This window comes from Phalaenopsis equestris, unplaced genomic scaffold (assembly GCF_001263595.1).
Source record: "Phalaenopsis equestris unplaced genomic scaffold, ASM126359v1 Scaffold000107, whole genome shotgun sequence".
In the NCBI taxonomy this organism is placed as follows: Eukaryota; Viridiplantae; Streptophyta; class Magnoliopsida; order Asparagales; family Orchidaceae; genus Phalaenopsis; species Phalaenopsis equestris.
Window position 1 is genome coordinate 3348265 of NW_018164549.1, and position 25345 is coordinate 3373609.

The 25345-nt window shown below is 34.5% G+C and overlaps 1 protein-coding gene across 2 annotated transcripts in view; it reads right to left on the minus strand.

Annotated features, from left to right (window-relative positions):
- LOC110020779 (uncharacterized CRM domain-containing protein At3g25440, chloroplastic) overlaps positions 1-25345 on the minus strand; it is a 32375-nt gene that overhangs the window by 3258 nt on the left and 3772 nt on the right. For both annotated transcript variants that reach the window (XM_020718999.1, XM_020719000.1), the window contains exons 4-5: positions 12746-13067; positions 11943-12350 (exon numbers count right to left, since the gene is read on the minus strand). In XM_020718999.1, the coding sequence (XP_020574658.1) occupies positions 11943-12350; positions 12746-13067 (730 nt within the window). The remainder of the gene's footprint in view (positions 1-11942; positions 12351-12745; positions 13068-25345) is intronic.

Genomic DNA, 25345 nt, shown 5'->3' on the forward strand with positions numbered 1-25345 from the left:
ACGGTGGACGAAACGTTTAGTGAGAGATCTCATCCAAATGACCATTTCTTCGTTTTGTCGTTTTCTTTGCAACGTGACAGAGGCCCGCCGCACTCGCAAAAAATGGAAAAAATATTAGGTAAGGACTCTGGAAGCATCCAAAGTCCAATAGTGGGGCGCCACGTGTCAAGTGGGCCCCACAAATTTTAAAACTGGTCAATCCCAGTGTATTGTAGTGGGCCCACTTGACGCATGACGCCCCACCATTGGACTTCGGACGCAAAATGCGTCTAGAGTCCGGATGTAATATTTGCTCCCGCGAATGAGGCCTAAAATGTTATTTGAATAAGCTATTTGAAACTTGTTGACATACAATTTTAATCAATCTTTCCCACTATAATCTAAGTTGGTGAATGGGCCAATCAAGATTAACTACCACAAAGGTAAAAGCCAAAAATTGTATTTAATTTTGGCCACTGAAGCAAATGCCTCTAAGAAATCAATCCCATAAGTTTGAGTAAATTGTTTTTTATCAAAAGTGCTTTATATTTTTTCAATGGATCCATTAGATTGATATTTGATGGTATATACCTATTTACATTATATAAAAAATGCACCATTAGATTTTCAAACAACTCCCTACATTTCATTTATTTCAAGAGCATTCATTTAATTGTCCACATGCTTCCTTCACTTCACTTTATCACAGGCCTCTTTTATAGTCTTTGACACATCAATTTATGTTGAATTAAAAATCAAATTTTTTATTGAAAAGGACATTATTATATCTCATAATCAAAATTTAAAAAGGTATCCAATATGCTAGCCATGAGGTGCGTCTCAACATGAAGCGCCAAGTACATAACTAGTGGCTTACAATTTTCGAGCATGAATGCCTCAACATAATTTATCAAAGAGTATATGTTTCCAAAATACTAAAATTTTGATTTATCTACCAACTTGCATTAAGTTTGATCAATCAAATATTAGGTCACCACAATTGATCGATTTAGACGTCCAATTCAAATAATTTAAAAAAAAGACATGATGTTTAAAAGTTGAAGTCATGAAAAAAAGACGAATAACGACTCTAATCTAATTTACATCTTATGTACTCTTCTAATATGCTATTCTCTCCCAAATAAATATAAAATTAATTTTAACAAAGCATTCTTAATAATTAAAGGTTTATATATTTTTAAAAATACAATTTTAAGTATTAATGGAATAAGAAAAATAATCATTCATTTCAAAAAGGGGATCTCATAAATTTTTTTAAAAAATAATATACATTTAGTGAGAAGAGAAGGTATTATATATGAAAGGTTGAAAATTATGACAAATAAGAGGTCAAATTTAATTGACGAACTACCTATTTTAAACATTGTATTCTTTTCTTACCCTTCCACAGGTTCCCTCCTTAATTAATATAAAAAAACAAAGATGTACATCATACCACCAAATTCCTATGTATTTACACAACTAAAATCTAAACTGCAATTTCTACATTTATAATACTTTACCTATGCATGAAAAAGAGTGTTTCACAATAGTGGTTTTTTTGAAGTGATATGAAAGATATGCGCGTTAAAAATGTAAATTTTTAGCGTCAGATATGTAAATTCATAATAATTGGGTGGCGTGTATGTAAATGCCCCAAAATCAAATTGAAAAGAATTTTATTTCCTAATTAGTAAAATGCTTAAACTAATAATACTAACATCAAAAGAAAGAAGATGACTTTAATTAATGATCCAACATCAATTATACACCTTTTAAACTGATCATTAGATATATTAAAATATATTAAAGGCTTAAAGTAATTATAAATTCAATTTTTAACTTGAAATATTGTCTAAATCAAATACTAATATCAACTTTATCCTTTAAAACAAGATCATGCTTTATAATCCTTTGCATTATAACAAAAAAATAGCCTCATGAAATGAACAACATGAACATTGTCCCAATTGAAATCATATGTTACACGTATATAGACACTCCTCTCACTACATATTAGGAATATAACTTATACATAAAGGATAAAAAACTAAACCTCCTCTAATTAGGTTACCTAATATACAACCTTCTTAATAAAAAATTTGCCTAATATATAAGCATTATATTTGATATTTTCCATAACACTCCCTCACAAGCTATAGCATAAATATTTATCATGCCCGACATGAGACAAATATAAGCAACACTCGTTCCATTAAGGGCTTTTGTGAAAATGTCTCCTAGTTGTTCCCCAGTCTTTATATGAGCTGCAAAAAACAAATTCTATTGATCTTTTCATAAACAAAATGACAATATATCTCAATGTGCTTCGTTTGTCCATGGAAGGCAGGATTTGAAACAATATGAATTGCAGCTTGGTTATTATACCACAACTTTGCTAGAGTAGTCATCGTAAAACCCATTTCGATCAGAAATTGGAAAACCCACATCAATTCACTCAAAGCTTGCGTCATTGCTCGATACTCAGATTATGCATCAGATAGTGAGACTACATTTTGTTTCTTACTTTTCCATGAGACCAAATTATCACACACAAAAACACAATTTCCAATCATAGATAATCTTGGATATTGCTCAATTTGCATCAATGAAGCTTTCAATATTTTTATACCCATGATTCTAGCATAGAATCTTTTTTCTAGAGATCCTTTGAGGTAACGTAGTATCTCTTCCAAAGCTTACCAATGATGGATTGTGGAGGAAGACAAACTAACTTATAGTGCTAACTGAATATACAATGTCAGAACTAATCACTGTGAGGTAGTTAATTTCCCCCCTGACTTCCTATTACGTTCAGGATCCTTACAAAGCTATTCATCCTTGGTAAGTTGTCGATTAGGAACCATCAAAGTACTTAAAGGTTTTGATCCTAAATTTCCTGTTTCTATTAACAAATCCAAAACATACTTCTATTGAGATAAAAAAATACTCTTCTTACTCCTTAATATCTCAATCTCCAAGAAGTACTTCAAAAAACCCAAATCTTTAGTACTGAACTGATTTTGAAGAAATTATTTCAAGGATAAGATTCCCTACACTTCTAGAAATAATAATGTCATCCATCATAACTACAAATAGAATGATTCCTGAAGCGGATTACTTATAAAATATAGCGTGATTGTTTCTACTTTTATGTATCCCAAACCCTTCATCCGCATGACTAAATTTTCCAAACTATACTCGAGGATTTTGCTCCAATTCATATAGGGACTTCCGAAGACGACATACTTTCCCAAACTACCCCCTGAGCATCAAAGCCTAGAAGTTGCTCCATGTATACCTCTTCCAACAGATCACCATGCAGAAAATCATTATTCACATCTAGCTGGTGCAGGGGCCAATTTTTCATTAGAGAGAACCCGTGCAAGTAATTGATCCCATAAGTTTGAGCATAACCCTTAGCCATCAACCGAGCATTGAGACAAGCTACGGATCCATCAGAACAAAACTTAATTGCAAAGGCTCACTTATAGCCAACAGCCTTCTTGTCATAAGGTAGTTCAACTGGTTCGTAAGTTCCATTTTCAATTACGGCATTCATCTCATCGAGTATCGCTGCCCTCCACCCAAATCAGATAAGGCTTGCTTAATAGATCTTAGAACCTTAACAGAGTCAAGAGAGGCAACAAATGAGCACGAAGTGGAAGATAACATATTATAATTAACATAAGAGGAAAAGGGATAGGCGCGTTGACATTTACCTCTTCAAAGAGCAATATGCAATTCAAGATCACTGAAAGGAGCATCCATTGAGGAAGATAATACCGATGTAGGACTAGGATAAAGGGAGCGAAGTCTTCTCAAGTAAACATTAGTGAAGAAGATTTAGGTTGAGTCATTGAAGATGAAATTGGAGCAAGATCTGAACTAATGATGTGATACATTAACAACTCATCAGAATCTAGAGATTATTTACACGGATGAGTCACCAAACAATAGGATTTGTTCACGAAGGGCTTAAATCATGTATTTGTTTAAGAGAGGTAAAAAAACATCGATACCCTTTTTGCAGACAAGAACATCATAGAAGGCACCTTAATGACTTAGGGTCAAGTTTAGACACTTGCAGAATAGTACACGAAAAAAACAAGTACACCAAAATATATTTGGTTCAATAGAAAATGTAAAATTAGCTGGAAAAAAAACTTAGCAGGGTGTATGGTTCTGTAAGACAGTAGAAAAAATCCCATTAATAAAAAAACATGCACTAGAAATTGCATCAACCCGGAACTGTTTAGACATGCTCTTTCGAAACAAAAGAGCTCTAGCCATCTCAAGTAAATGTTTATTTTTCTTTTCAGCAACTCCATTTTGGGATGAAGTATTGACAGAGGATGATCGGTTAAGTATCATGTTTTGTGTCATGTACTTTTGAAAGGGTGCAGAAAAACATTATATTACATCATCACTTCTCAGAATCTTAACCGAAATATTGAATTAAGTTTTACTTTCGGCGCAAAAAGATTAAAATGTGACGGTACCTCAATAAGAGATTTCATAAAGTAAAGCCAAGTCATATAAGAAAAAACAACCACAAAAGTGAAAACAATTGAATTCCATTAGATTAAATAGGACAACTTCTCCACACATCAGAATGAACCAACTCAAAATTAGGAATGATTCTATTATTAACTCTGGGTTATAGAATACAAACGATGGTATTTAGCAAAGTAACAAAACTCGCAATCTAAAGATGATAACTATTGAAACTGAGGGTACAACGTTTTCACCATGGATGGGGATGAATGTATGAACGACAATGAATCTCAAAAGAATATAAGGTGCTATAACAGGCAACTGGTTGAGGTACCTCATCATGCCCCCCGATTCTCCTTTACCAATATTCTTTATTAGAAGATCCTAGAATCAACAATGACCAGGAAAGAAAAAATAGAAGAATTAAGAGCTTGTGTCATTCTATTAACATAAATGAGATTGAAAGCAAAATAACATAAACTAAGAACATATGTTAGAGGCAATGTGGGTGTATTATCGATGGTGTCAGAACCAAGAAAATTAAAGGTAAATCCATTCACTAAAGTGACAGAAGATAGATGTTTATGAAATGTAGAAAAGAGTTTTGGATTATCTACCATGTGATCTGCGGTACCAGAATCAATGATCCATTGTATCGAAGATGAAAGAAGAAAAGTATCATTGTTACATGACTCATCAAAGGCAATGATAGATGGAGATTTTTTGGATGCTTCCTAAAATTTGATGAACTTAGCATGTTAATCTACATAGATCGAAAGAGTCTGACTTAGAAAGTCCTCAATAGTAGTGACAACGTGAGTTGACTGTGATTTAGAACCCCTCTGGTTCTTTTTGAGCAATTTTTGACATGTTTTTCTCGTATGATCAGGTTCATGACAGCAATAGCACACTACCTTTGACCCTTAATTTTCAGAATTCAGAGTTCCACTTTTGTAATTGTTTTGAGAATAAAGTTTTCTTATGTCTGTATTTTTTTGACTAGCAAGAGCATTTAGTTGTTGTACAGAGGAGACCTGCAAACTCGGGATTGCATGTAGTAATCTAATATAGGCTCTCTCACAATAGTACATCCAAAATCATATAAGAGATACGGTTTAACAATCTCATATTGAGAGTTGAGGCAAGCTAGAATAGTCATGATAGCCATTTTTTTCTCTTTGGCCTACCAAATCCGGAAATCGACACTAAACAACAATAGAGTGTTCAATTCTTCATACACACATTTAAAGTGCATATGAATATGTTAAGTGATTGATCATGTTGTTCAACACGATAGAATTCCTTACATACATCAAATATTCGAGAAATATTTTCTCCCAGAAAATACAAATGTCAATTACTTCATTGCATCCTTAACACAGTCACAATACGTAAAACGATCTGATCAGGTTTGATAGAATTCCATATTTGTACCAAAAACAAAGCATCCACTCAGAATAATTATACTCAGTCTCAACTAGAGAATTATCAATGAGATGACTCTCTTGAAACATACTCCTTAAATAGTCTCACAATTTTATTCCAATAAAATAGTTGATGTTATTCAACTTTTCATCTATAATCTTAGCAACTGATGAAATCAAACACATCACAAGATATTTGTGTTCACCAGCCATAATTGATGTCATTAAGTACTGAAGAGCAAACTGTCAAAGCAGAGGTAAAATAACTCCCTTACCCACTGTTGAACAATCTCCAAATAAAAAATCGATCTCGAAAAAAAAAATTGAGGAAGTAGGCGCAGACCGAGCAGAACACCGCGACCAAATAGAGCACAATAAACAACGGCGCAGGCCAAGTAGAGCACATCAGCTTAGTCGGCTCCCTACTTTCATCAACGCAGATAGGATGAAGTAGAGGTGGTGGAAAATTTTGTTGGTTGTTCTTTGATGTGTCCACCATAAATCTTGGAAGATTTTCTATCTAAATGATTGGATAAGACCTTTAAAGAATAATATATCTCCTTAAGGAGAAGAAATATTACCTTAGAAATGAACCTAATTATTCAGATTATGAAAATTTGTTAAGACTTATGGGTTTACGTATTCTAAGGTTTGGAATCCTTACAAGGGCAAACTTGCATATTTGATGACATCTCTAAAGCTAATAATTCCAGAGAAGAATCTTGATTAAAATAACCACTTATGTTATTCAGATTGTGTGGTTGGACTTTCAAAGTTGGGATTCCAAAAGTATTGGAGAGATCCAAGTACAAAATTTTGGGAGAAATAACCTCAAAGGATGGGACTTACAATCTAATGACGATGATGGTCATCGAAAAGCCCAGCCAAAGTGATTTGACTATCAAGATAGGAAGGTTTGCCCAGAGGACTTAACATTGAGGTTATGATAAAATCAAAAGGGGGTTGAACAAGTTGGTTGGAAGACAATGATTAGGAGTTCAAGTTTGGAGGTTTGACATTGGTTTGATTTAAAAGATTGGTTATGAACTAGTTGAGTTCGAAGGCATTCCTAAACTAAGGGATAGAAATGGGAAAATAGGACTTCTAAATAGGAGTGAAACCTTAATATTGAGATAAACCTAAACTCTATCAAGAATCCAAATAAATAGACTAACCTAAACATTGGGAATAATGTCCCTGGTCAAGATGTCCATTATTTTCCATCGTCCCGAGCCTTTATAACCAAACTTGTGACTAGAAGTCTTCACTTACCTCCATGGCCATGACAAGCAAAGAGCTTCTTAGGAGGTGGTTAGGGATTTCTTCATCAGTAACCATGAGTTACTTTATTTTAGGGCATACACATAATCTTATAGGTAAAACTATCTATTTTGTAGATCCTAGTCCTAGATTTCTAAACTGGACTAACCTAGGGTATATGTGATCCTCGATTCTAATTTCTAAGTTGACTAACCTAGGGTTTATAATGGATCTACCTAGGTTTGGTTATCTACCTAGGTCTGGTTATCATTCTTTGAGTCACAGGAGCTACACCAACCCTATCACGAATATATTCATTCCGCATTTTGTCTCTAAGTGTCAAGCCACTCATCCACCTAATCATTCTCATCTCGGCAACACTTAACTTATTATTATGCTTCTCTTTTAAAGGCCAACATTCAGCGCCATAGAGCATTGCAGGTCTCACCACCATCTTATAAAATTTTCCTTTCAGTCTTAGCGGTACTTTTCTATCACACAAAAGGCCCGAAGCATTCCTCCACTTCAACCAACCAACTTGAATTCTACTATTAACATCCCCATCTATATCACCATCGCTTTGGACAACGGACCCAAGATATCTAAATCGTTCACACCTTTTAATAATTTGATCACCCAAAGTCACACTTCTGTCACTAGAGCTATTACTACTAAAATTACATTACATGTATTCAGTTTTAGTTCTACTTAAAAGAAGGCCTTTAGACTCCAATGTAGACCTCCATAATTCAAGTTTTTCCTGGGCTTTTTCTCTCGTTTTATCCACGAGAAGAATATCATCAGCAAAAAGCATACACCAAGGTACATCCTCTTGTAGATGTTCAGTAAGACCATCCATAACTAAAGCAAAAAGATATGGGCTTAAAGTCGATCCCTGATGTAAACCAACAGAAATAGGAAAATATTTTGTCAATCCTCCTTCGGTTTGAACACAAGTAACAACTCTAGTATACATATCTTTAATGACTTGAATATAAGTCATATCAACACATTTCTTCTAAGTTTAATGTTTTTTGTAATTGATTTTCTAGGTTGATATCCTCCATTTAGTTTTATCTTTAAGTTCATTATTCAGTGTTTAGTGTGAGAATAATGTTTAAATGTCATCTGCAATCTAATGTGATTAATTTTTTTTTAAAGGAAAATATTTAAGTTATTTAAGTCTTCTTAAGTTATTTCAAGTCTTATCTTATTAAGTTATTATTTATTTATTTGGTTTTGTTTCAATTATCTTAAGATGCTTAGTTTAAATGTCTTAAACATTTTATTTATTAAATATTTTATGATTTTATTTCATTTAGATTTGAGTGTTTAATTTGTTTAAAATGTTTGCTTTAAGTGTGAAAAATGCTTGATTTAAGTATTGAACTTCAAAATGTCTTGTTTTAGAGTTGTTAGGTCAAATTGGAATGGAACTAAGCAAGGTTTGGGTTAAGTTTGAGTTATATTTGGGTTAGGTAGGTTAGATTAGGGTTTGGGTTAGGGTAGAGTTTGGTTAAGGTTGGTGTTTGGGTTGGGTTAGGTTGGGTTTTGGGTTGAGTTTGGGTTGGGGATTGGGTTTGGGTTAGGTTGGGATTTGGGTTTGGTTAGGTTATAATTTGGGTTTAGTTTAAGTTAGTGTTCGAGTTTAGTTTAGGTTAGGGTTCGAGTTAGGAAAGGTTAGGTTTTGGGTTAGGTTTTGAGCATAAGATGGAATTTGACTTACATGGATGATAGTCACATGGGAAATAAATACAAGAAGAAGAAATGAAGAGAGTAAGACCGTGATAAGAGATGGAAGAAGAAGAATGAAAAACGAGTTAGGTAGAGAGGGGAACGGAGACTTATTGTGAGTGTGAGTTGAAGCTAGACTAAGGAAGAAGAAGAGGCCAACCACGGTTGAAGGAAGCCGACTGGAGGAGGATGCAGACCAGAGGAAACTGAGCACCGAGCAAAAGGAGGAGAACAGGGAAGGTGAGGGACAAAGTCAATAGTAGGAGAGTGTGGAGAGGGTCCACCATAAATAGGCAGTAGAAAAGATCGACGTTCGGATGAATGAAGGCCAGTTGGAGGTGCCATGGATCACCAATGGAGAGCCCATGAATCACCGGCGGTGAAACGACGTGTCTTTGGTCACTGAACCTGAACAAGACGTCCAAAGGCATGGTCACGCCTCCAAGAGGTGTGGTTACGCCATCGGAGGTTGGGGGGCGGCGTAGCCACGCCAAAACCGGTGTGGACACGTCGGTCAAGGGCACGTGCGGGCCCTGCCAAAAAATGATGATTTTGATCTGCTCGGAAGAAATTCAAAGGCAGAGTTAATTTTGGCTTATGTTGCTTCCAAGACAAGCAAATTGAAGTCAAGGCATGGGTCCCACACGAAAAAAAAATTTGACATTTTTGACAAGAGCCCGGATGAGGTCCAAATAGGTCAATCTTGATGTTCTCAACTCAATTTGATCATATTTTGAATTTAAAATTGATTTAGGTATGTTTTGAGGGCAAAATCATGATTATCGTCCAAATTATCCTAATCATCGTCCAATTTATAGTGAGCAAAATGAGCCCCAAAACAAAGTCTGATTTAGGCGCGAAGGGACTGATTTAAAAATTTCAACAATCCATACGTATTCGCGGAGTCCATTTTATAAAACAATGCTCCAATGAAAAAATTTATATGGAACAAATTCTTATGCATGAAAGCTTGTCATGACCCAAAAGCAACTAATAGCCAAGCACTAGAACGATCCATAGAGGAAATGATAATTTCGGAACATAAAAATGATAATTACATAATTTGGAACGAACTTTAAAGTTGGATTAAAGTTAATTACATTTGATTTCTATTTTGTATGTTTTATTTCAAATTCAAAAGTGAGGTCAACAAAATGCAGACAAAATCGAAGGCGAAGTCGATTCAGAAGGCATTGTTTGAAGCAGAGGAAAATTCACTGGAAGCAGAAATTACCTTTGTACGAAGCAATCAAAAGGCGTCGACCTACTCGGAGGAAGCGGAGAAAGACTCACAGGAAGCAGATGAAGCCTTCGTAGGAAGAAGTCAAAGTCATCGGCCTACTCGCAAGAAGCAAACAATGTCGTCATACGAAGCAATCATGGTCATCAGCCTACTCGCATGAAGCACATGAAGTCGTCGACGAAATGAAAAGGAGATGAAGACGTCACTAGACACAGACAACGACAAAGACGAACAACTCGATTAAGTTGGCTCTGATATCATGTAATAAGAAAATACTACAATCTTCTCTTATTCCCAATTGCAATCTTATCTTACACATATATAAACACTCTTTTCTCTATAGATTAGGAATATACCTAATATAGAAAGGATCTGAAATTAAACCTCCTCTAATTAGGTTACCTAATATACAAACCTAATACTTAGTATTTTCCATAATAAATATATTACATAATACCAAATATCTAAAATTGATATAATAATAAACCTTTTTATTCTCTTCTGCTACATGAAATTATTTCTGTAGATATGCAAATACGCAAGTGCTTATAAAAGAAAGTTTGAATTTGACTCAATCGTCCTAATAAAAAATTACCATTCTAAAACCTGCCAAAAGAACCAACTCATCCCACAACTTACTAATTACTACACTTAAACAGTATAATGCTCGCCATTTGATGGCTATCACCCTCATCTCAAAACGAACCTTGCCGCCTTTTCTCCCTTTCATTTTAAGTGTGGCTTCATTATTGTCAACTAATTGATGTTTCCACCATTACTCTCAAGCAATACTGGGTTTGTTCAACCAAAACGTTTTCTCCACTTAAAACCTAAAAGGTGCCACTAACATGCTCTATAAAAATAGCTGTACTTTTTTCTCTTTATAAATCCTATCCACCATCCGCTTCTTTTTCCCTAATAAAACTACAAAACAAAGCACAAACATTTATGTCGTTGAGCGTCCCTGCAAACACGTAGGGGGCAAGCATTAGCTCTATTTGGATGGATCGAATTTCAAATTGGTTAAGCAAATTGCAACCGAAATCCAAAATCAAATAAACTGAACCAATCAATATTTTGATAAAATCAAACTGAAATTTAATTTGCAAACAAATAATTAGTTGTTAGTTGCAATTCAATAACAAGCATCAAGAATTACAAATCTTGCATGTATAATATCAATTAATTTCATGAATCCTCCATTTAATTTTGATTTTTTTATTTTTCAATTTGTCCGATAAAATGAAAATTAAAACCGAATATTGACATTTTAACAATAAAAAACAGAAAGACATTTTTGAAACCGAAATGAATCAACTAAACTTGTTTGCTTATGCTCAATTTTCCTATTTTGACCAAATAATGCACACCCCAAACTACATAGCTACATACCCACCTCTCACCACCCACACCAAATCCAAAGATCACTAAGTTGGTCAAAATTGGTTGAAACCCTAATCCGATCAAATTTTGAATTGGACCTAATTAGAATTTGAATTTGATCGGGCCAAGTAACCTTCAGACAATTTAAATCCTATGCACTTGCAAAGCAAGATCATGGAATCCAAATTCTAATTACCAGATATATCATACCCAAGACCAACTTCCCAACAGAGTTGCAAATATCTAGTGGAATATGACATAAAGAGAGGTGTAAATCATATTTTCAGCTACTTTACAACTTGTACTTTCAACTATTGTCTAAGTTTTGCAGAGGAGATTTTATGATGGGAATGTAACTTTAAAATTGAACGACAATATTTTCAAACCCTGTTAGTAACAACAGAGAGAAAAAAAAATCTTACCTTTTTCCTCGTCAAAGTAATCTTCGGTGACATTATCTCTGTTGGAGGCTGTGAATAGTTCTTTCCTCTATACATTATTATTGTACTATCCTCACTGATCTCAAGCACGATTCCTCCACTCAATCTAGCTAGCTCAGCTGCAATTTCTTGGACCTCCTCTGGAGTAAAAGTTTTTACTATAACCTTCAAAGTCTGATGTTTCTTCCAATGTAAATGCATGTTAAGAATAACTCCTTGAAAAATCCCTCGTCTTCCAACCGGGACATAATTTTTGCATTTTTGTCCCAACTTAAGCAAGTAGAAGTGTTCTTCCGGTGTAAGTACCTCAGGATCATGCATAGCAACCGAGTCATCTTTGGGTTCAACCTTTTTCAAGGCTTCAATAAGACGTTCCTCCTTTTTTCGAGCCTTTTGTAGCAAAAAAATAAATAAAATGAACATGCATAAAAAATCAAATGAACTGAATGCCATGTGCAAATATCCTTTAATTGGGGGCATTTAGCTACATAGCACACAATTCTTATGTATTTACATATCTCACACCTAAACTTTCATATTTGCACACATAGCAGCACTCAAAATCTTTAATATCACATCAAAAATAGCACTATATCTTTTATGCAAAAAGTTTAATGCACCAAAGTGCTATGTATGTAAATATTGAAGTTTAGATGTAAATCCAAATGAATTGTGTGCCACGTATGTAAAATTTCCTCTTTAATTTTGAAAAAGTTTCCTCTTCAATTTTTAAAAAATTCTTAACTTATTAGTGAGCAAGAAAACATAAACTCGTGAGTCATCACCTTCCTCAATTTGAATAAAATCTTCTCCTCTGGTGTCATTCTTTCATACTCCTTTTTCTTTTTCCACCTGAAGAATTTCAGCCACCTCACAACAGCTCTTTTTCCTTTTAGCTTCTTTCTTTTTGGTTTTGGTGCATCATTAGCAGCACCTGATATTGAACTTATTATACTGTTATTCTCCACAATATTTTGTCCTGTTGTCCCGAGCTGGTGTGTGGCATGAAGATTGCAACAGCCTCTAAGGTGACCATTTCGTAGATCACTAGGAAATCTAGACACTGGGATTCCATGATGAATCTTGAACAAATCAAAAGAAAAATTACTGCAATAAGGGTTATTAAGGCACATCAAACATTAATGCAATACATAGCGCAGGGATAAAAATAAACAATTCACATCAAATATGATGTGTTGATCTATAAATATAAAATGCAGTAAAAATTGAGGTAACAATAGACATGATTTTAAAAAACATAGAAAACAGCATAGTTAAAGTGAAGAAACTCATGACCTGTAAGTAGTGGAGTTTTTCGAAAGAGAGTAGAAGTTATTTTCTGTAATTCAGATATATTTTCTGAATGACATTACATTACTCATCTATCCACTTCATATGCATATACACACACACACACACACTTGTAAACTTGTAACAGAATATGGTTAGAATATGGTTATTTTACAGCAAAGTATTTTCTTGAATTAATTTCTTGGGTTGTTCTGCACTGGATTTAGGTAGGAGTTATGCTTTGAATTATTCTGATCCACTGCTGTTATTACCTCCCCGCAAGTTGATGGGCATGGTTTGATTAGCAACTTGTCTTGTAGACTATGAAAAGGAGTGGCTGAAAGTCACTTGGTAAATATGTCTGCGAGCTGCTCTTCCATGTGAATGTGGTGAAGTCTGATTTGCTTTTGTTGAATGCAACCTCTAATGAAGTGATAATCTGACTTCAATGTATTTACTTCTTGCATGAAATATTAGATTATTAGTTAGAGCTAATGTTGATAATTTGTCACAGTACAATATAGTTTTTGTCTGAAAGATGCGAAAAACAGCAAGCAAATTTCCGAGCCATATTATATCAGCAGTGACATTAGCAAGTGCTATGTACTCCGCTTCAGTAAAAGACCTCACCACTGTTGGCTGCTTCTTGACATGCCAAGGAATCAGAGTGCGACGAAGAATAGAACAATAACCTGATAAAGATCTTTTGCCCATATGGTCTGACGCCCAATCCGAGTCTGAGTAAGTTTGTAGCACAGGTTCATCCTCATATGTTGTGATACCATGTGTAAGAGTGCCACTCAAGTATCTTAGAAGACGTTTAGATACATAAAATGAATAATGAGAGGTTGATGCAGATGTTGATAAAATTGGTTTACCGAGAAGGAGATATCAGATCATGTGTTGGTAAGATATTGTAATGAACCAACTAGACGGCGGTAAAGCTCGGCATTGGAATACAAGTGGAGACTTTCATTGTTGAGTCTTGATTTGGTAGGAGAAGGATTGTTTACATGTTTGCAACTTATCATGCCCGCACATTGCACTAGTTCCTTGGCATAGCTTGTTTGTGTGAGATGGAGACCTGTCTCACTCTTCGTGATTTGCATTCCCATAAATGTTGACACCGGAACCAATATCTTGAGCTTAAAGCTAACTTGTAGTTGAGTGGTTATGTGATAAATTTAGGGCTGATGTTTGCCTATAATTAGTATGTCATCAACATAGATTAGCATGTAGAAATGCATTGGAGACATCAAGTTGAGTGATAGTCCAGTTTCTATTGGTAGGGACTGCAAGAGGAGTTCTTATAGTTGGAAATTTTGTTGTCAGACTAAACATTTGATAATAATCTATTCTATATTACTACGTATGACCTTGTGCAACTAATCAAGCTTTGCATCTCACAATAGAACGATGAACATGACATTTCAGTTTCTAGGTCCACCTACACCCAAGTATATGTTGATTATTGGGAGAGGAAACAAGTGTCCAGGTACCTTGAGTAAGAAGCGCATGCATCAGTTCTGATATTGCTCGTCTCCACTGAATTTGTTTTACAGCATTAGAATAACAGCTAGGTTCAGAGTTGGTTGAATCACTGTCATGGATCAAATTTAAAATTTGTCTGAGCTTCGGCTTCGGCTTCGGTGATTGGAATCTAATAACAATTGGATGTTTCAATTGTGGTTGCCAAAAAATTTCATAGTGGGGTAATATTGTTTCAATAGTTGATGAAGAGCTGATAAAAAACGGTTCTTGTATGGTTTGTGATGATGTAATGAATTGTGTGCTTGCATCGCATTTTCTACTTAAGACTGAGGTGTTGCTGAATTTTGCTGCGGTAACAGAGGTAACAGAGGCTGGAACCAAAGTGAGTGTTGGAGGATGAAATATTGATTCATTAGAATTTTGTATGTATAGCTGAATCCGAGCTATTATGATGAAATGAAAACACAGACTATAAACTTTAAATATCGAGGAATATATATCTTTCATGTGACAGAATTCAAGCATTTGTAGCCTTTATGATTAGGAGCATAACCTATGAAAACAAATAGAACAGATCTAGGATCAAGTTTATTTTTTCCTTATGGTTGTAAACCATGATAGCATAAGCACCAAAGATTTTAGGATGACTGTATGAAGGCAGCCTTTTATGCAGAATCTGAAAAGAAGCTTTGTTGCTTGTGTTACTAAATGGAAGCAAATTAACCGGATATTAGCCCAAAGAACTGTCTTGAGATTTCCATAATATGCTTTTTTACATTCAGTGATATCATTTTGCTCCGGTGTATAAAGACAACTAAACTGATGCCTATCCCATGATTAATAAGATAGGCCTAAAATTTTTTATAGTTGTATTCAATACCATTGTTAGTACGTATGATTTTGATTTTGGTTTGAAATTGTCTTTCCACCATCATTTGAAACATTTGAAATATTTGCGGCATTTCAAATTTTTACTCATTGGAAACAACAAACAATACTGAGAAAAGTAGTCAATCAATGAAGTGCCCGTTTGGGGCAGCTTATAGCGTGTGGCAGCGTTTTCAAAACGCCACCTCCCCGTTTAAATATCGCGATCAGTCTAAATTTTTTGTGACGCGGAGTTTTTTTATCGTGATTTTCTTCATGGTTTCTCAAGCCAGACTCCCCCTGCGTCTCGCGTATGAATTTTGCGATTAGGAAAGAATCCTTGTGTTGCCCCTTTGCCTATCTCCCTCGCCGCCTCGCCTCGCTCCCTCGCCGCCTCGCCTCTCTCCCTCGCCCCCTCGCCTCGCTCACACGCCCTCGCTCCCACGCCCTCGCCCTTAGAGAATCGATCTCCTCTGCTCGCCCAAGAGATCGGCGCCCTTTCCAAGAGAATCACACGCATCGCCTGGCAGATCTCCCTCGGCTCGCCAAGCCTCTCCTTCACTGAGATCGGCGCAAGGTATACCCGATATCCCTCTCCTTCCTTCCCGCGAGCCCTAGCATTTCAATTTTCCTTTATGATTCGTAATGCATGCCTTTTCTGTTAGTTTTTTTGGGAGGTTGAGATGCAAGCAATATTTTTTTTTTAACTTTTGGTGTGATATATAAATGAAAGGTTTTTGGGTATATCCTAACTTAGATTTGTGGCTTGAGGGTTACTCCGATTTTTCCGCATCTTTATTTCAGAGGTGTAGTTCCAAGCAAGTTGATTTCTATCATTTGTGCTCTTCTAAAGGATTGTGATAAAATTATCTTCTAAATGGGTAATTTTAATATATTGTTCTTTATATGGATCTTATTTTTAGTGCACTTCATGTTGCTCTTTAATATGTTACTCTTTGTATGTATTTTTTTTAATATCTTTTTTTAGTGTACATTTTTATTTTAAGTGTTTCATGTTTTCCTTGTTTATTTCTCGATCCTACCATGTATTAACAATTGCTGAAATAACTGACATTTTTTGAATTTAGGATGGTTCCGTAGCGGGAATGCCGTAAAAGCATAGCATGGGCTGCAGCTATTGCAATAATGTTGTTGGAGTATTACCAAACCAGCAGTGTTCGCATACCACGTATGACGTCAAGTTTTATTGTGGATAAATGGGTAGGTGAAATGTTTTCTGGATATCCAATAAAATTCAGCAACATTTTTCGAATGAGTGTGTTTATTTTTATGGATCTCCTGAACGAGTTATCTCTGAATCATGGCCTCCAAGGTTCCTCTAGAACGACGAGAAGGGAGGTGTTGGCTATAATAATACACATTTTGTCATAGAATGAATCTATTAAAGGTGTTATGGAGAGATTTCAGCATTTATCAAAAACAATAAGACGTTACTTCTCCAAAGGCATACAGGAACTTGTTAGCTTGGCTGCTCAAATCGTTAAACCAGAGGATCCATCATTTGCTAAAGGGGAAACTGCCAACGATCCCTGTTACATGTCCTATTTCAAGGTAACTATTGGTTTCTTTACTTTACTTCCGAAATTCTGTTTTTTTCTAACGTTAAAAAACAGAACTGCATATGTGCAATTGACGATACTCAAATTGATGCCCGACAACCCAGCTAGAACAAAGTGGCGCACATTGGTCATAGTGGTTTAACTACTCAAAATGTCATGGCGGTATGTGACTTTAACATGTGTTTCATTTTTGTCATGGCAGGATGGGAAAGGAGTGCACATGACAGTCGGATTTTCTCCTATGCAACTAGGAATGGATCACAGTGTTTTCCTCACCCGCTTTTAAGTATGATTTGATTTGTAAACGTACTAGTTATATGTATTATTTGTCATTAACAGTGTATTCTATAACAAGGAAATACTATTTGGTTGATGTTGGATATCCTATGCAGAGGGGCTACCTGAAGCCACATCCAGACACTAGATACCATATTCCTGATTTTGAGCGAGCAAGTGACACCATCCGTCATCACCATCCGTGGCAGGAAAGAAATGTTTAACAAATGTCACTCCTCTTTACGCGAAGTAATTGAAAGAACGTTTGGGGTTTGAAAGAAGAAATTGGTTATCTTACGTGATATGTCGTCGTATCCATTCAAAAGCATATGCATATTGTGGTGGCAATAATTATACTTCATAATTTCATCTGACAATATCCTTCACGTTCAGCTGCGGACTTTAGTATGGCTGGTAACGATGAACTGAATGTCTTTGAAGAACCATCAGCATTTGTGGTTGGGTCTTCAGTCCATGAGGATGAGATTGGCTCTAACGAATTTGGGGTTCATGACGCTGAGGGTGTGGCTGAGATGACTGCTTTGAGGGAGTCAAACACTCTATGATGCTATCTATGGCAGCTGATCCACCAAGTCTTATTTATTTCGTACACTATAGGTTTATTTTCATTTGTATGTCTTTCTGTTGTTTTTTTTCAGGATCTGACAATTGTTTTTTTTCTTCTAATACTCACGAGAATGCGAGTACTATATATTATCTTTTGAACTGATCTTGTGATGATTTCTGAGTTTTGTATTATATACTTCTGTTCTCATTTCAGTTCTGCTGCAAACAACTTAACCAAATAGGGGCAGAATGGTCATTTATCTAACAAAAGCTCCCAGTAAGTTGTTCTGAATAAGCTGCCTCAAACAGCAAGACAACTTATTCTGATAATCTGGTGAGCTGTTCTGAATAAGCTGACTCAAACAGCAAGCCAGCTTATTCTGATAATCTGCAGATTAATAGATTCTCATAATAATCGGCTTATCAGCAGATTATAAATAATCAACAGCTGCCTCAAACAGACTTGAAATATAGTTGTGATATCCTTCATTATAAATAATTGGAGCTATAACTTATACATCTGAATTTACTATAGCTAAAATTTTAGAATTACATGAAGTGAAGGGGATGAAATGTAGTTTATAACCTTTTTCAATATTACGTGAACTGCAGTAATCTTTAGTAAGTTGATGCGAAGTAATGGATTTCTGCAAGCAATTGTTTGCAGAGTTGAATTTTGGGGATGACCAAGTAGATGATGCCGGACATTCGTTGCAGAAATTGAACAGTGTTGTGGATGCACTGGTTACGGATGGAATGGGATAGAGTCCATTATGGTCTGGTCATTGAAGTAATATTATTTTGTTTCTATTGTCCATGATTACATAGCCAAATTTAGTAAAGTACAGTTAATAAGACTTATAAGATGCAAGCTATTGAACCAAAAGAAGGTTGTGATGTAATTTGGGACATGACTTGAGGAAGAAAAATATAACTTACTATCACGACCCAGACTGATAGCTTAACAATAACTAAATTGATAACCGCGGCCAGACGGTATTAACACTTCATTTATATTCCACAGAATTTCATAACTTTCAATTTATAAAAGAGTCACTAAGAAACTACAAAATACAATAAATGAAAATTTAAATCAACCAGAAACAACATAGTCTGTAGGTAAAACATATCAATCCACGCACAACAATATCTCTATATAGAAATAAACAAAAAGAAAACTACAGTCACATCATAATATAATATCTATCAGTTGTTGTCTTCTTTCTGTAAACTAAATATCTCCTGCCATACATATCAATAAATAGTTTTTTTTGAAAAAAAAATTAAATTCAACAGTAAATTTACATGACTTAGTGAGCAATTACAATCTTATTATGCATTAAATTAATATGCAAATGTTATGTATGAATGAAAAAAGAAAATGTAGTTCATTAATTTATCAAACTGTAAGCACTCAATTTAAATTTACCCTTCTTGTTTTCAATTTACATATTTACCATCTTAATATTTGTCTTACTTTTAAGATGTCATATCAGAATCACCGTCATTCTTGAATGAATTCTCAAAATTGTCTCCATAAGTACCCACAAAAAGTTCACCAAAGGTAAGCCTTTACTATTTCTTTTATCATGCACGGGCACATCACACCCTATGTCAGTACCATCTGATGGTGAATTCTAATTGACTTAAGCATTTATTTATCATTTCGTATCAATTTTAAATCATTTAAACAAAATTTCATATGTTAATTATTTCTCTCATTTATAATCCTCAAAAATCTGAATGGTCAATTTTGATTGGCCATCGGCCTGGTCGATATGGTACCCAAAGCTTCCTAAATATTCTTTCACAATCTGGAAGTAAATATGTCATCTCTGTCAGAGACAATAAAATTTGACACTCCATGCAATCTCACAATTTGATCCACATAATTTAGCTAATCTTTCAATTGGATCTATTTGTCTAATAGGTAAGAAAAGAGCAGACTTAGTCAATCTAACAATAATTACACAAATAGCATTAGGACTCTGTCACGACTTCACAAAGTTCGTAGCAATCCTTTCCCATTTCCACTTTAGAATAGGTAAAGGTTGTAACTGACCTCTAGGATGTTGATGTCTTGCCTTGACTAATTAGCATTTAGGACACTTAGCCACAAATTCTGACACTCTCCTCTTCAATTCTGACCATGTAATTTTTCCTTGAGATCCTAATATATTTTATTACTCTCTAGGTAAATAGTATAGTCAGAAAAATGTGCTTCCTATAGAATTCTTCGTCGAATATTATTAACATTTCGAACATAAATTTTGCCTTTATATTTCAATAAGTCATCCTTATCTAACATGTACTTCTCCAAGCTGCTTGTCTTAACCTGCTCCGGGATTTTCTAAACATTGTTATCTCTTGCTAATGAATCTTTAATTTTGTCTTTCAAAGTGGATTGCAGAGTTAACTGATTCAATTGAACCATATTATCATCACTATAATTAATTACATATAGCTTTAACATCTCCAAATATTTAAGGAACTTCTCCTGCTAAGTTAATAAACAATTCAAATTACCTGAAGTCTTCCTACTCAATGCATCTGTCACCACATTTGTCTTCCCTGGATGATACTTTAATAAACTCTAACCATCTCCTCTGCCTCTGATATTAGATTCAATCCTTTCTGAGTAAAAAAAACTGTAAACTCTGGTGATCTATAAATATCTCACATGCTTCATACGAATAATGTCTTCATATCTTAAATGCAAACAAAACCGCTACAAGCTCCAAATCATGTGTGAGATAATTTCTTTTGCGATTCTTTAATTACCTTAAACTATAGGCAATGGTTTTTCCATGTTGCATAAGAACACAACCCAAACCCTTTAAAGATGCTTCATTGAAAATTTGAAACACATTTGACCTGAAGGAATAGCCAACACTAAAGCAGCTATCAAGTAAGACTTCAATTTTTAAAAAGCCTCTTCACAACGATCAGTCCCATTAAACTTCACTGTCTTCTGAGTCAATCAGGATAATGGCATAACAATCTGTGAAAACTCCTATACAAATCTCCTGTAATAACTAGTTAGACCTAGAAAACTTTTGATCTTAGTAACAGTAGTAGTCTTGCAATCGTCTTGATCTTATTTTGATCCACCGATATGTCATCTCCACTAATAATATGCGCAAAAAAAATTACACTTTTAAGCCAAAATTCACAATTAAAAATCTTGGCATATAGTGTATTCTCCTTCAAAACCTGCAGAAAGCATGTAAATGATCTGTACGATTGACTTCACACAAAAATACACTAAGATATAGTCTATTAAGGCAATCACAACAGTATTCAAAAACTGTCTGAACATCCTTTTCATCAAATCCATACAAAATATTGGAGCATCGATCAGTCCAAATGGCATCACCACAAATTCATAATATCCATATCTAATTTTGAAAATTGTCTTCATTGTGTCTTCCTCTTTAATCTGCATGTACTGATTGTCTGACATTAGATAATCTTGAAAAATACAGAAGCCCCCTTCTAATTGATCAAACAATTCATCAAATTTCGACAGTAAATATTTAAGTATAATTGTAAGCTTTTTCAACTCCTTGTAGTCAATGCACATTCTAAAGCCCTCATCCCTCTTTCACGAATAATACCAGAGCTTTCCAAGGTAAAGTGTTGGGTATGATGAACTCTTATCTAGTAACTCCTGCAATTGACCCTTAAACTCCTACAATTCCATAACTGTCAATTTGTGGGGTGCCTTAGATGCAGTCTCAAAATTTGGTAAGAGCTCAATAGTAAAATCAATCTTTCGCACTGGTGGTAGCCCTCGTAAATGATCAAGAAAAACTTTTCAATATTCTCTTACTGCAAAAAAATCACTCAAAGACTTAGAGATATTTGTCACCTGAGCAAGAAAACCTTAATTTCCACGACTCAACAATTTGAAAGCTCTCAAACAAGTAATTATCATGGATGTTAACCTTTTATTTTAATCAATTGTGATGAAATTTTTAAACAAACAATCCATGCCTAAAATCACCTCAAATTTCACCAAGGGAAAATCAATAAGTTGCACATCAAAATCCTTTCCATCAATCATTAGTTTTACCTCACATATTGATTAGCTTCCATAGAACTATAGTTTGGAATTTTAGCATATAATATCACAATAATTAAGTTGTTGTTCAATTGCATCACTTTAATAAATACTTCGGCTATAAAAGAATGTAATGTTCTTGAATCAAATAATATTCTTATTGGTCTATTCTAAAGATATATGATATCAATCATTAAAATCATTGCATTGAGCATTTAGAGTTAACTTATTAATATATTTAAGTTCTTACATTGTGTTATGAATGCATGACATGAATTCTATGATGATTAAAGGTTCATTTGGCTAAAAATTCTTAAATGTAAATCATATAGGTGACAACTTCAACGAAGTCCTTAGCTTCCAACTACTAAAATGCATAAGCTCTAAGCTGGGAATTCTACTTAGTTTGGATAATATTTAACACAATTTCTGAAGATTCAGATGCCATCAACTGCCAAAGCTTCTTTGAGATGGTGCAACACATCCCCTAGAATCGGTCCAAGCTTTCTATCCCAATCTAGAGCAATTACGCGCCATATCTCCTGGTTGGTGTCACCAAAAATAAGTGTTTGATCCAGAAAAACACTCATCTTTGTGAGCCCTCCCACACTTATCACACTTCTTGGCTTCAATCTGACTGCCAACACTGTTAAGCTAGCATTCTTAACGTTGGCATCTCCTTATTGGAAGGATTGTCTGCCCTGAGAACCAAGAGAAAATCTGAATCCCTCTGAATTTCTTCTATTTTAAAAGTCCCTCCTCTGGATAGTTTCTAAATCTAGCTTAATACTCCTGGCCCTCTCCACTAAAATAGAATAATCATCGATCCCAAGAAGAATCGGTGATTGTCTAATCATATCCTATAGCCCAAACAAAAACTTGTGGCACTTCTACTCTACATTTGGAATCAATTGGGGAACATGCCTTGAAAGCATAGTAAATTTTGACCGTACTGCATTATCAAACGATCATCTTGTATCAACAGGATAAATTTATCCAAATGTTTCATGACTGGCAGTGGTACAAACCAGTCACTAAAAATTGCCACATATTCATTCCATTGCACCAAGTAGTTGTCTCTACCTCTAAATTTCTCTTGCAACTGAAATCGTTGTCATCTCTTTGCTTCTCCTTCCAAGGCAAAACTGGCCAGTGTAACTCTTTTCTCGGAGGACAAGACGACTCATCTAAAATCTTTTCCACTCTCAGCACCTAATTTTCAGCATTACTAAACCCCCTCATCCAGAAAAAAAGGGTGGTCTCATATCCTGAAATAACTTCAAATACTTATTTATCTGGTTTCCCCCCACCAGAACTGGTCTGAGTCTAAGGATTCTTAATCATTGAGTTAATACAATTATCCTCTCAACAGAAGTATATGCATTCGAAGTAATTTATGAACAAGTGTCAATTTCTACCATGTCGTCTATATAACTTCTTTCCCTTTATTTTCATATTTCTGAAACAACATAAGAATAAATATAATTAGGCAATATTTAATCCCTCATTAATATTATTTATGAATTAATTTAATCAATCTACTAGTTCTTTTTTATCATGATTTAATATAATTTTTCTGATACCACTCTTCTCACGATCCGGTCTGATAGCTTCGCATTAACTAAGTCAAAAACTGCAGTCAGATGGTATTAACATTCATTTATATTTCATAGAATTTCATAACTTCCAATTTATGAAATAATCACTAAGAAACCACAAAATACACTAAATTAAAATTTAAATCATCTAGAAATAATAATATAGTCGAAGTAGAACATCTCAATCCACACATAACACTATCTCTATACGTAAGTAAATAGTACAAAAAGAAAATCAATCACATCATAAAAAAATACCAATCTGCAGTAGTCTTCCACCTCTAAACTAAATCACTTCTGTCAGGCATACGAATCTACAGTTTTTCCTAAATAAAACAATTAAATTTGACATTAAGTTTACACGACTTGGTGAGCAATTAGAATAAACTAATATGTGAATTCTATGTATGAATGATCAAAAGAAATGCAGTCTATTAATTTATCAAACTGTAAGTTTTCAATTTAAATTAAACTTTCTTATTTCAATTTAACTATTTACCTTTTAATATTTGCCCAACTTTTAAGTTGTCGTATCAGGATCACCGTCATATCCAAATGTATCATCAAATATGTAATTGTACACTAAAATATTTACACCTGAATGTACATTTTTACCATTTGCATTTCTTTTATCGTACACGAATACATCATATCCCCTATCAGTACCATCTGGGGGTGGATTTTGATTGACTTAAGCATTTATTTATCGTTTTATATCAATTTAAAATCATTTAAATATGTTTTCATGTGTCAATTATTTTTCTCACATTTGTAAGATATCTTTCAAACATTCAAAATGTAAAACAGGAATGAAACATTTATTTTTAAAATCATATTGCAAGTTTATTTTGATCGATTTGAAATACAACTTTTACATAAATCATTAATTTAATGCCAATAAGAAAATAATTACTCATCTTAATTGATGTGACAACTCTCCTCAATTTTAAATCCTTTGAAACAGACGTTCTTCAATCTTTGGCGATATATAACCTAATATTGATATTTATTATGTACAATTATCCTACTAATTATTTTGAAAACAAATAAAACATTAAACATACATTTCTTTCTTCTATTTAAAAATTCCACAATTCAGAACTGCAAGTCTTACAGAGCAAAATTTTCTAGATTTCTTGATATCTATAATTAATTAATAGAACTCACTATTAATAATTGACAAATGTTAAATTGAAGAATTGTTTATTAATTCACTAAATATCATAAAATAATTTAAATACAATTCAATTTATTATTTAACCTAACAATAAAACTCACTTATCAATTTGCTTTTCATTTCTCCTTTCCTTCACACTAGAAGCTATCGAACCTCCCACAAGCGGGGACCTCTCCCTGCTCCGCACACAAAGTCACCCTCACTGAAACCCTTCCTTCTTCTTCGATGTTGGTCGATCCTCCTGCTTCACGCACGCCACTTGATTAGGGTTCACATTTGAATCCTTCTCTTCCGCTTGAACCTTCGCGCAGAGTCGTTCCTCTTCCCTTCTTCTCCATCATCGCTCAAACAAGAAATAATGAGGCTTGCTAGGGCTTTGGTTTCTACGCTAGTATGACTCTCCTCCTTTGCAAGCCTTCGGCTTCTCTTCTCTATCGTAAACGAATCGCTCGAGATTGACTTCCTACAAGAGCGTC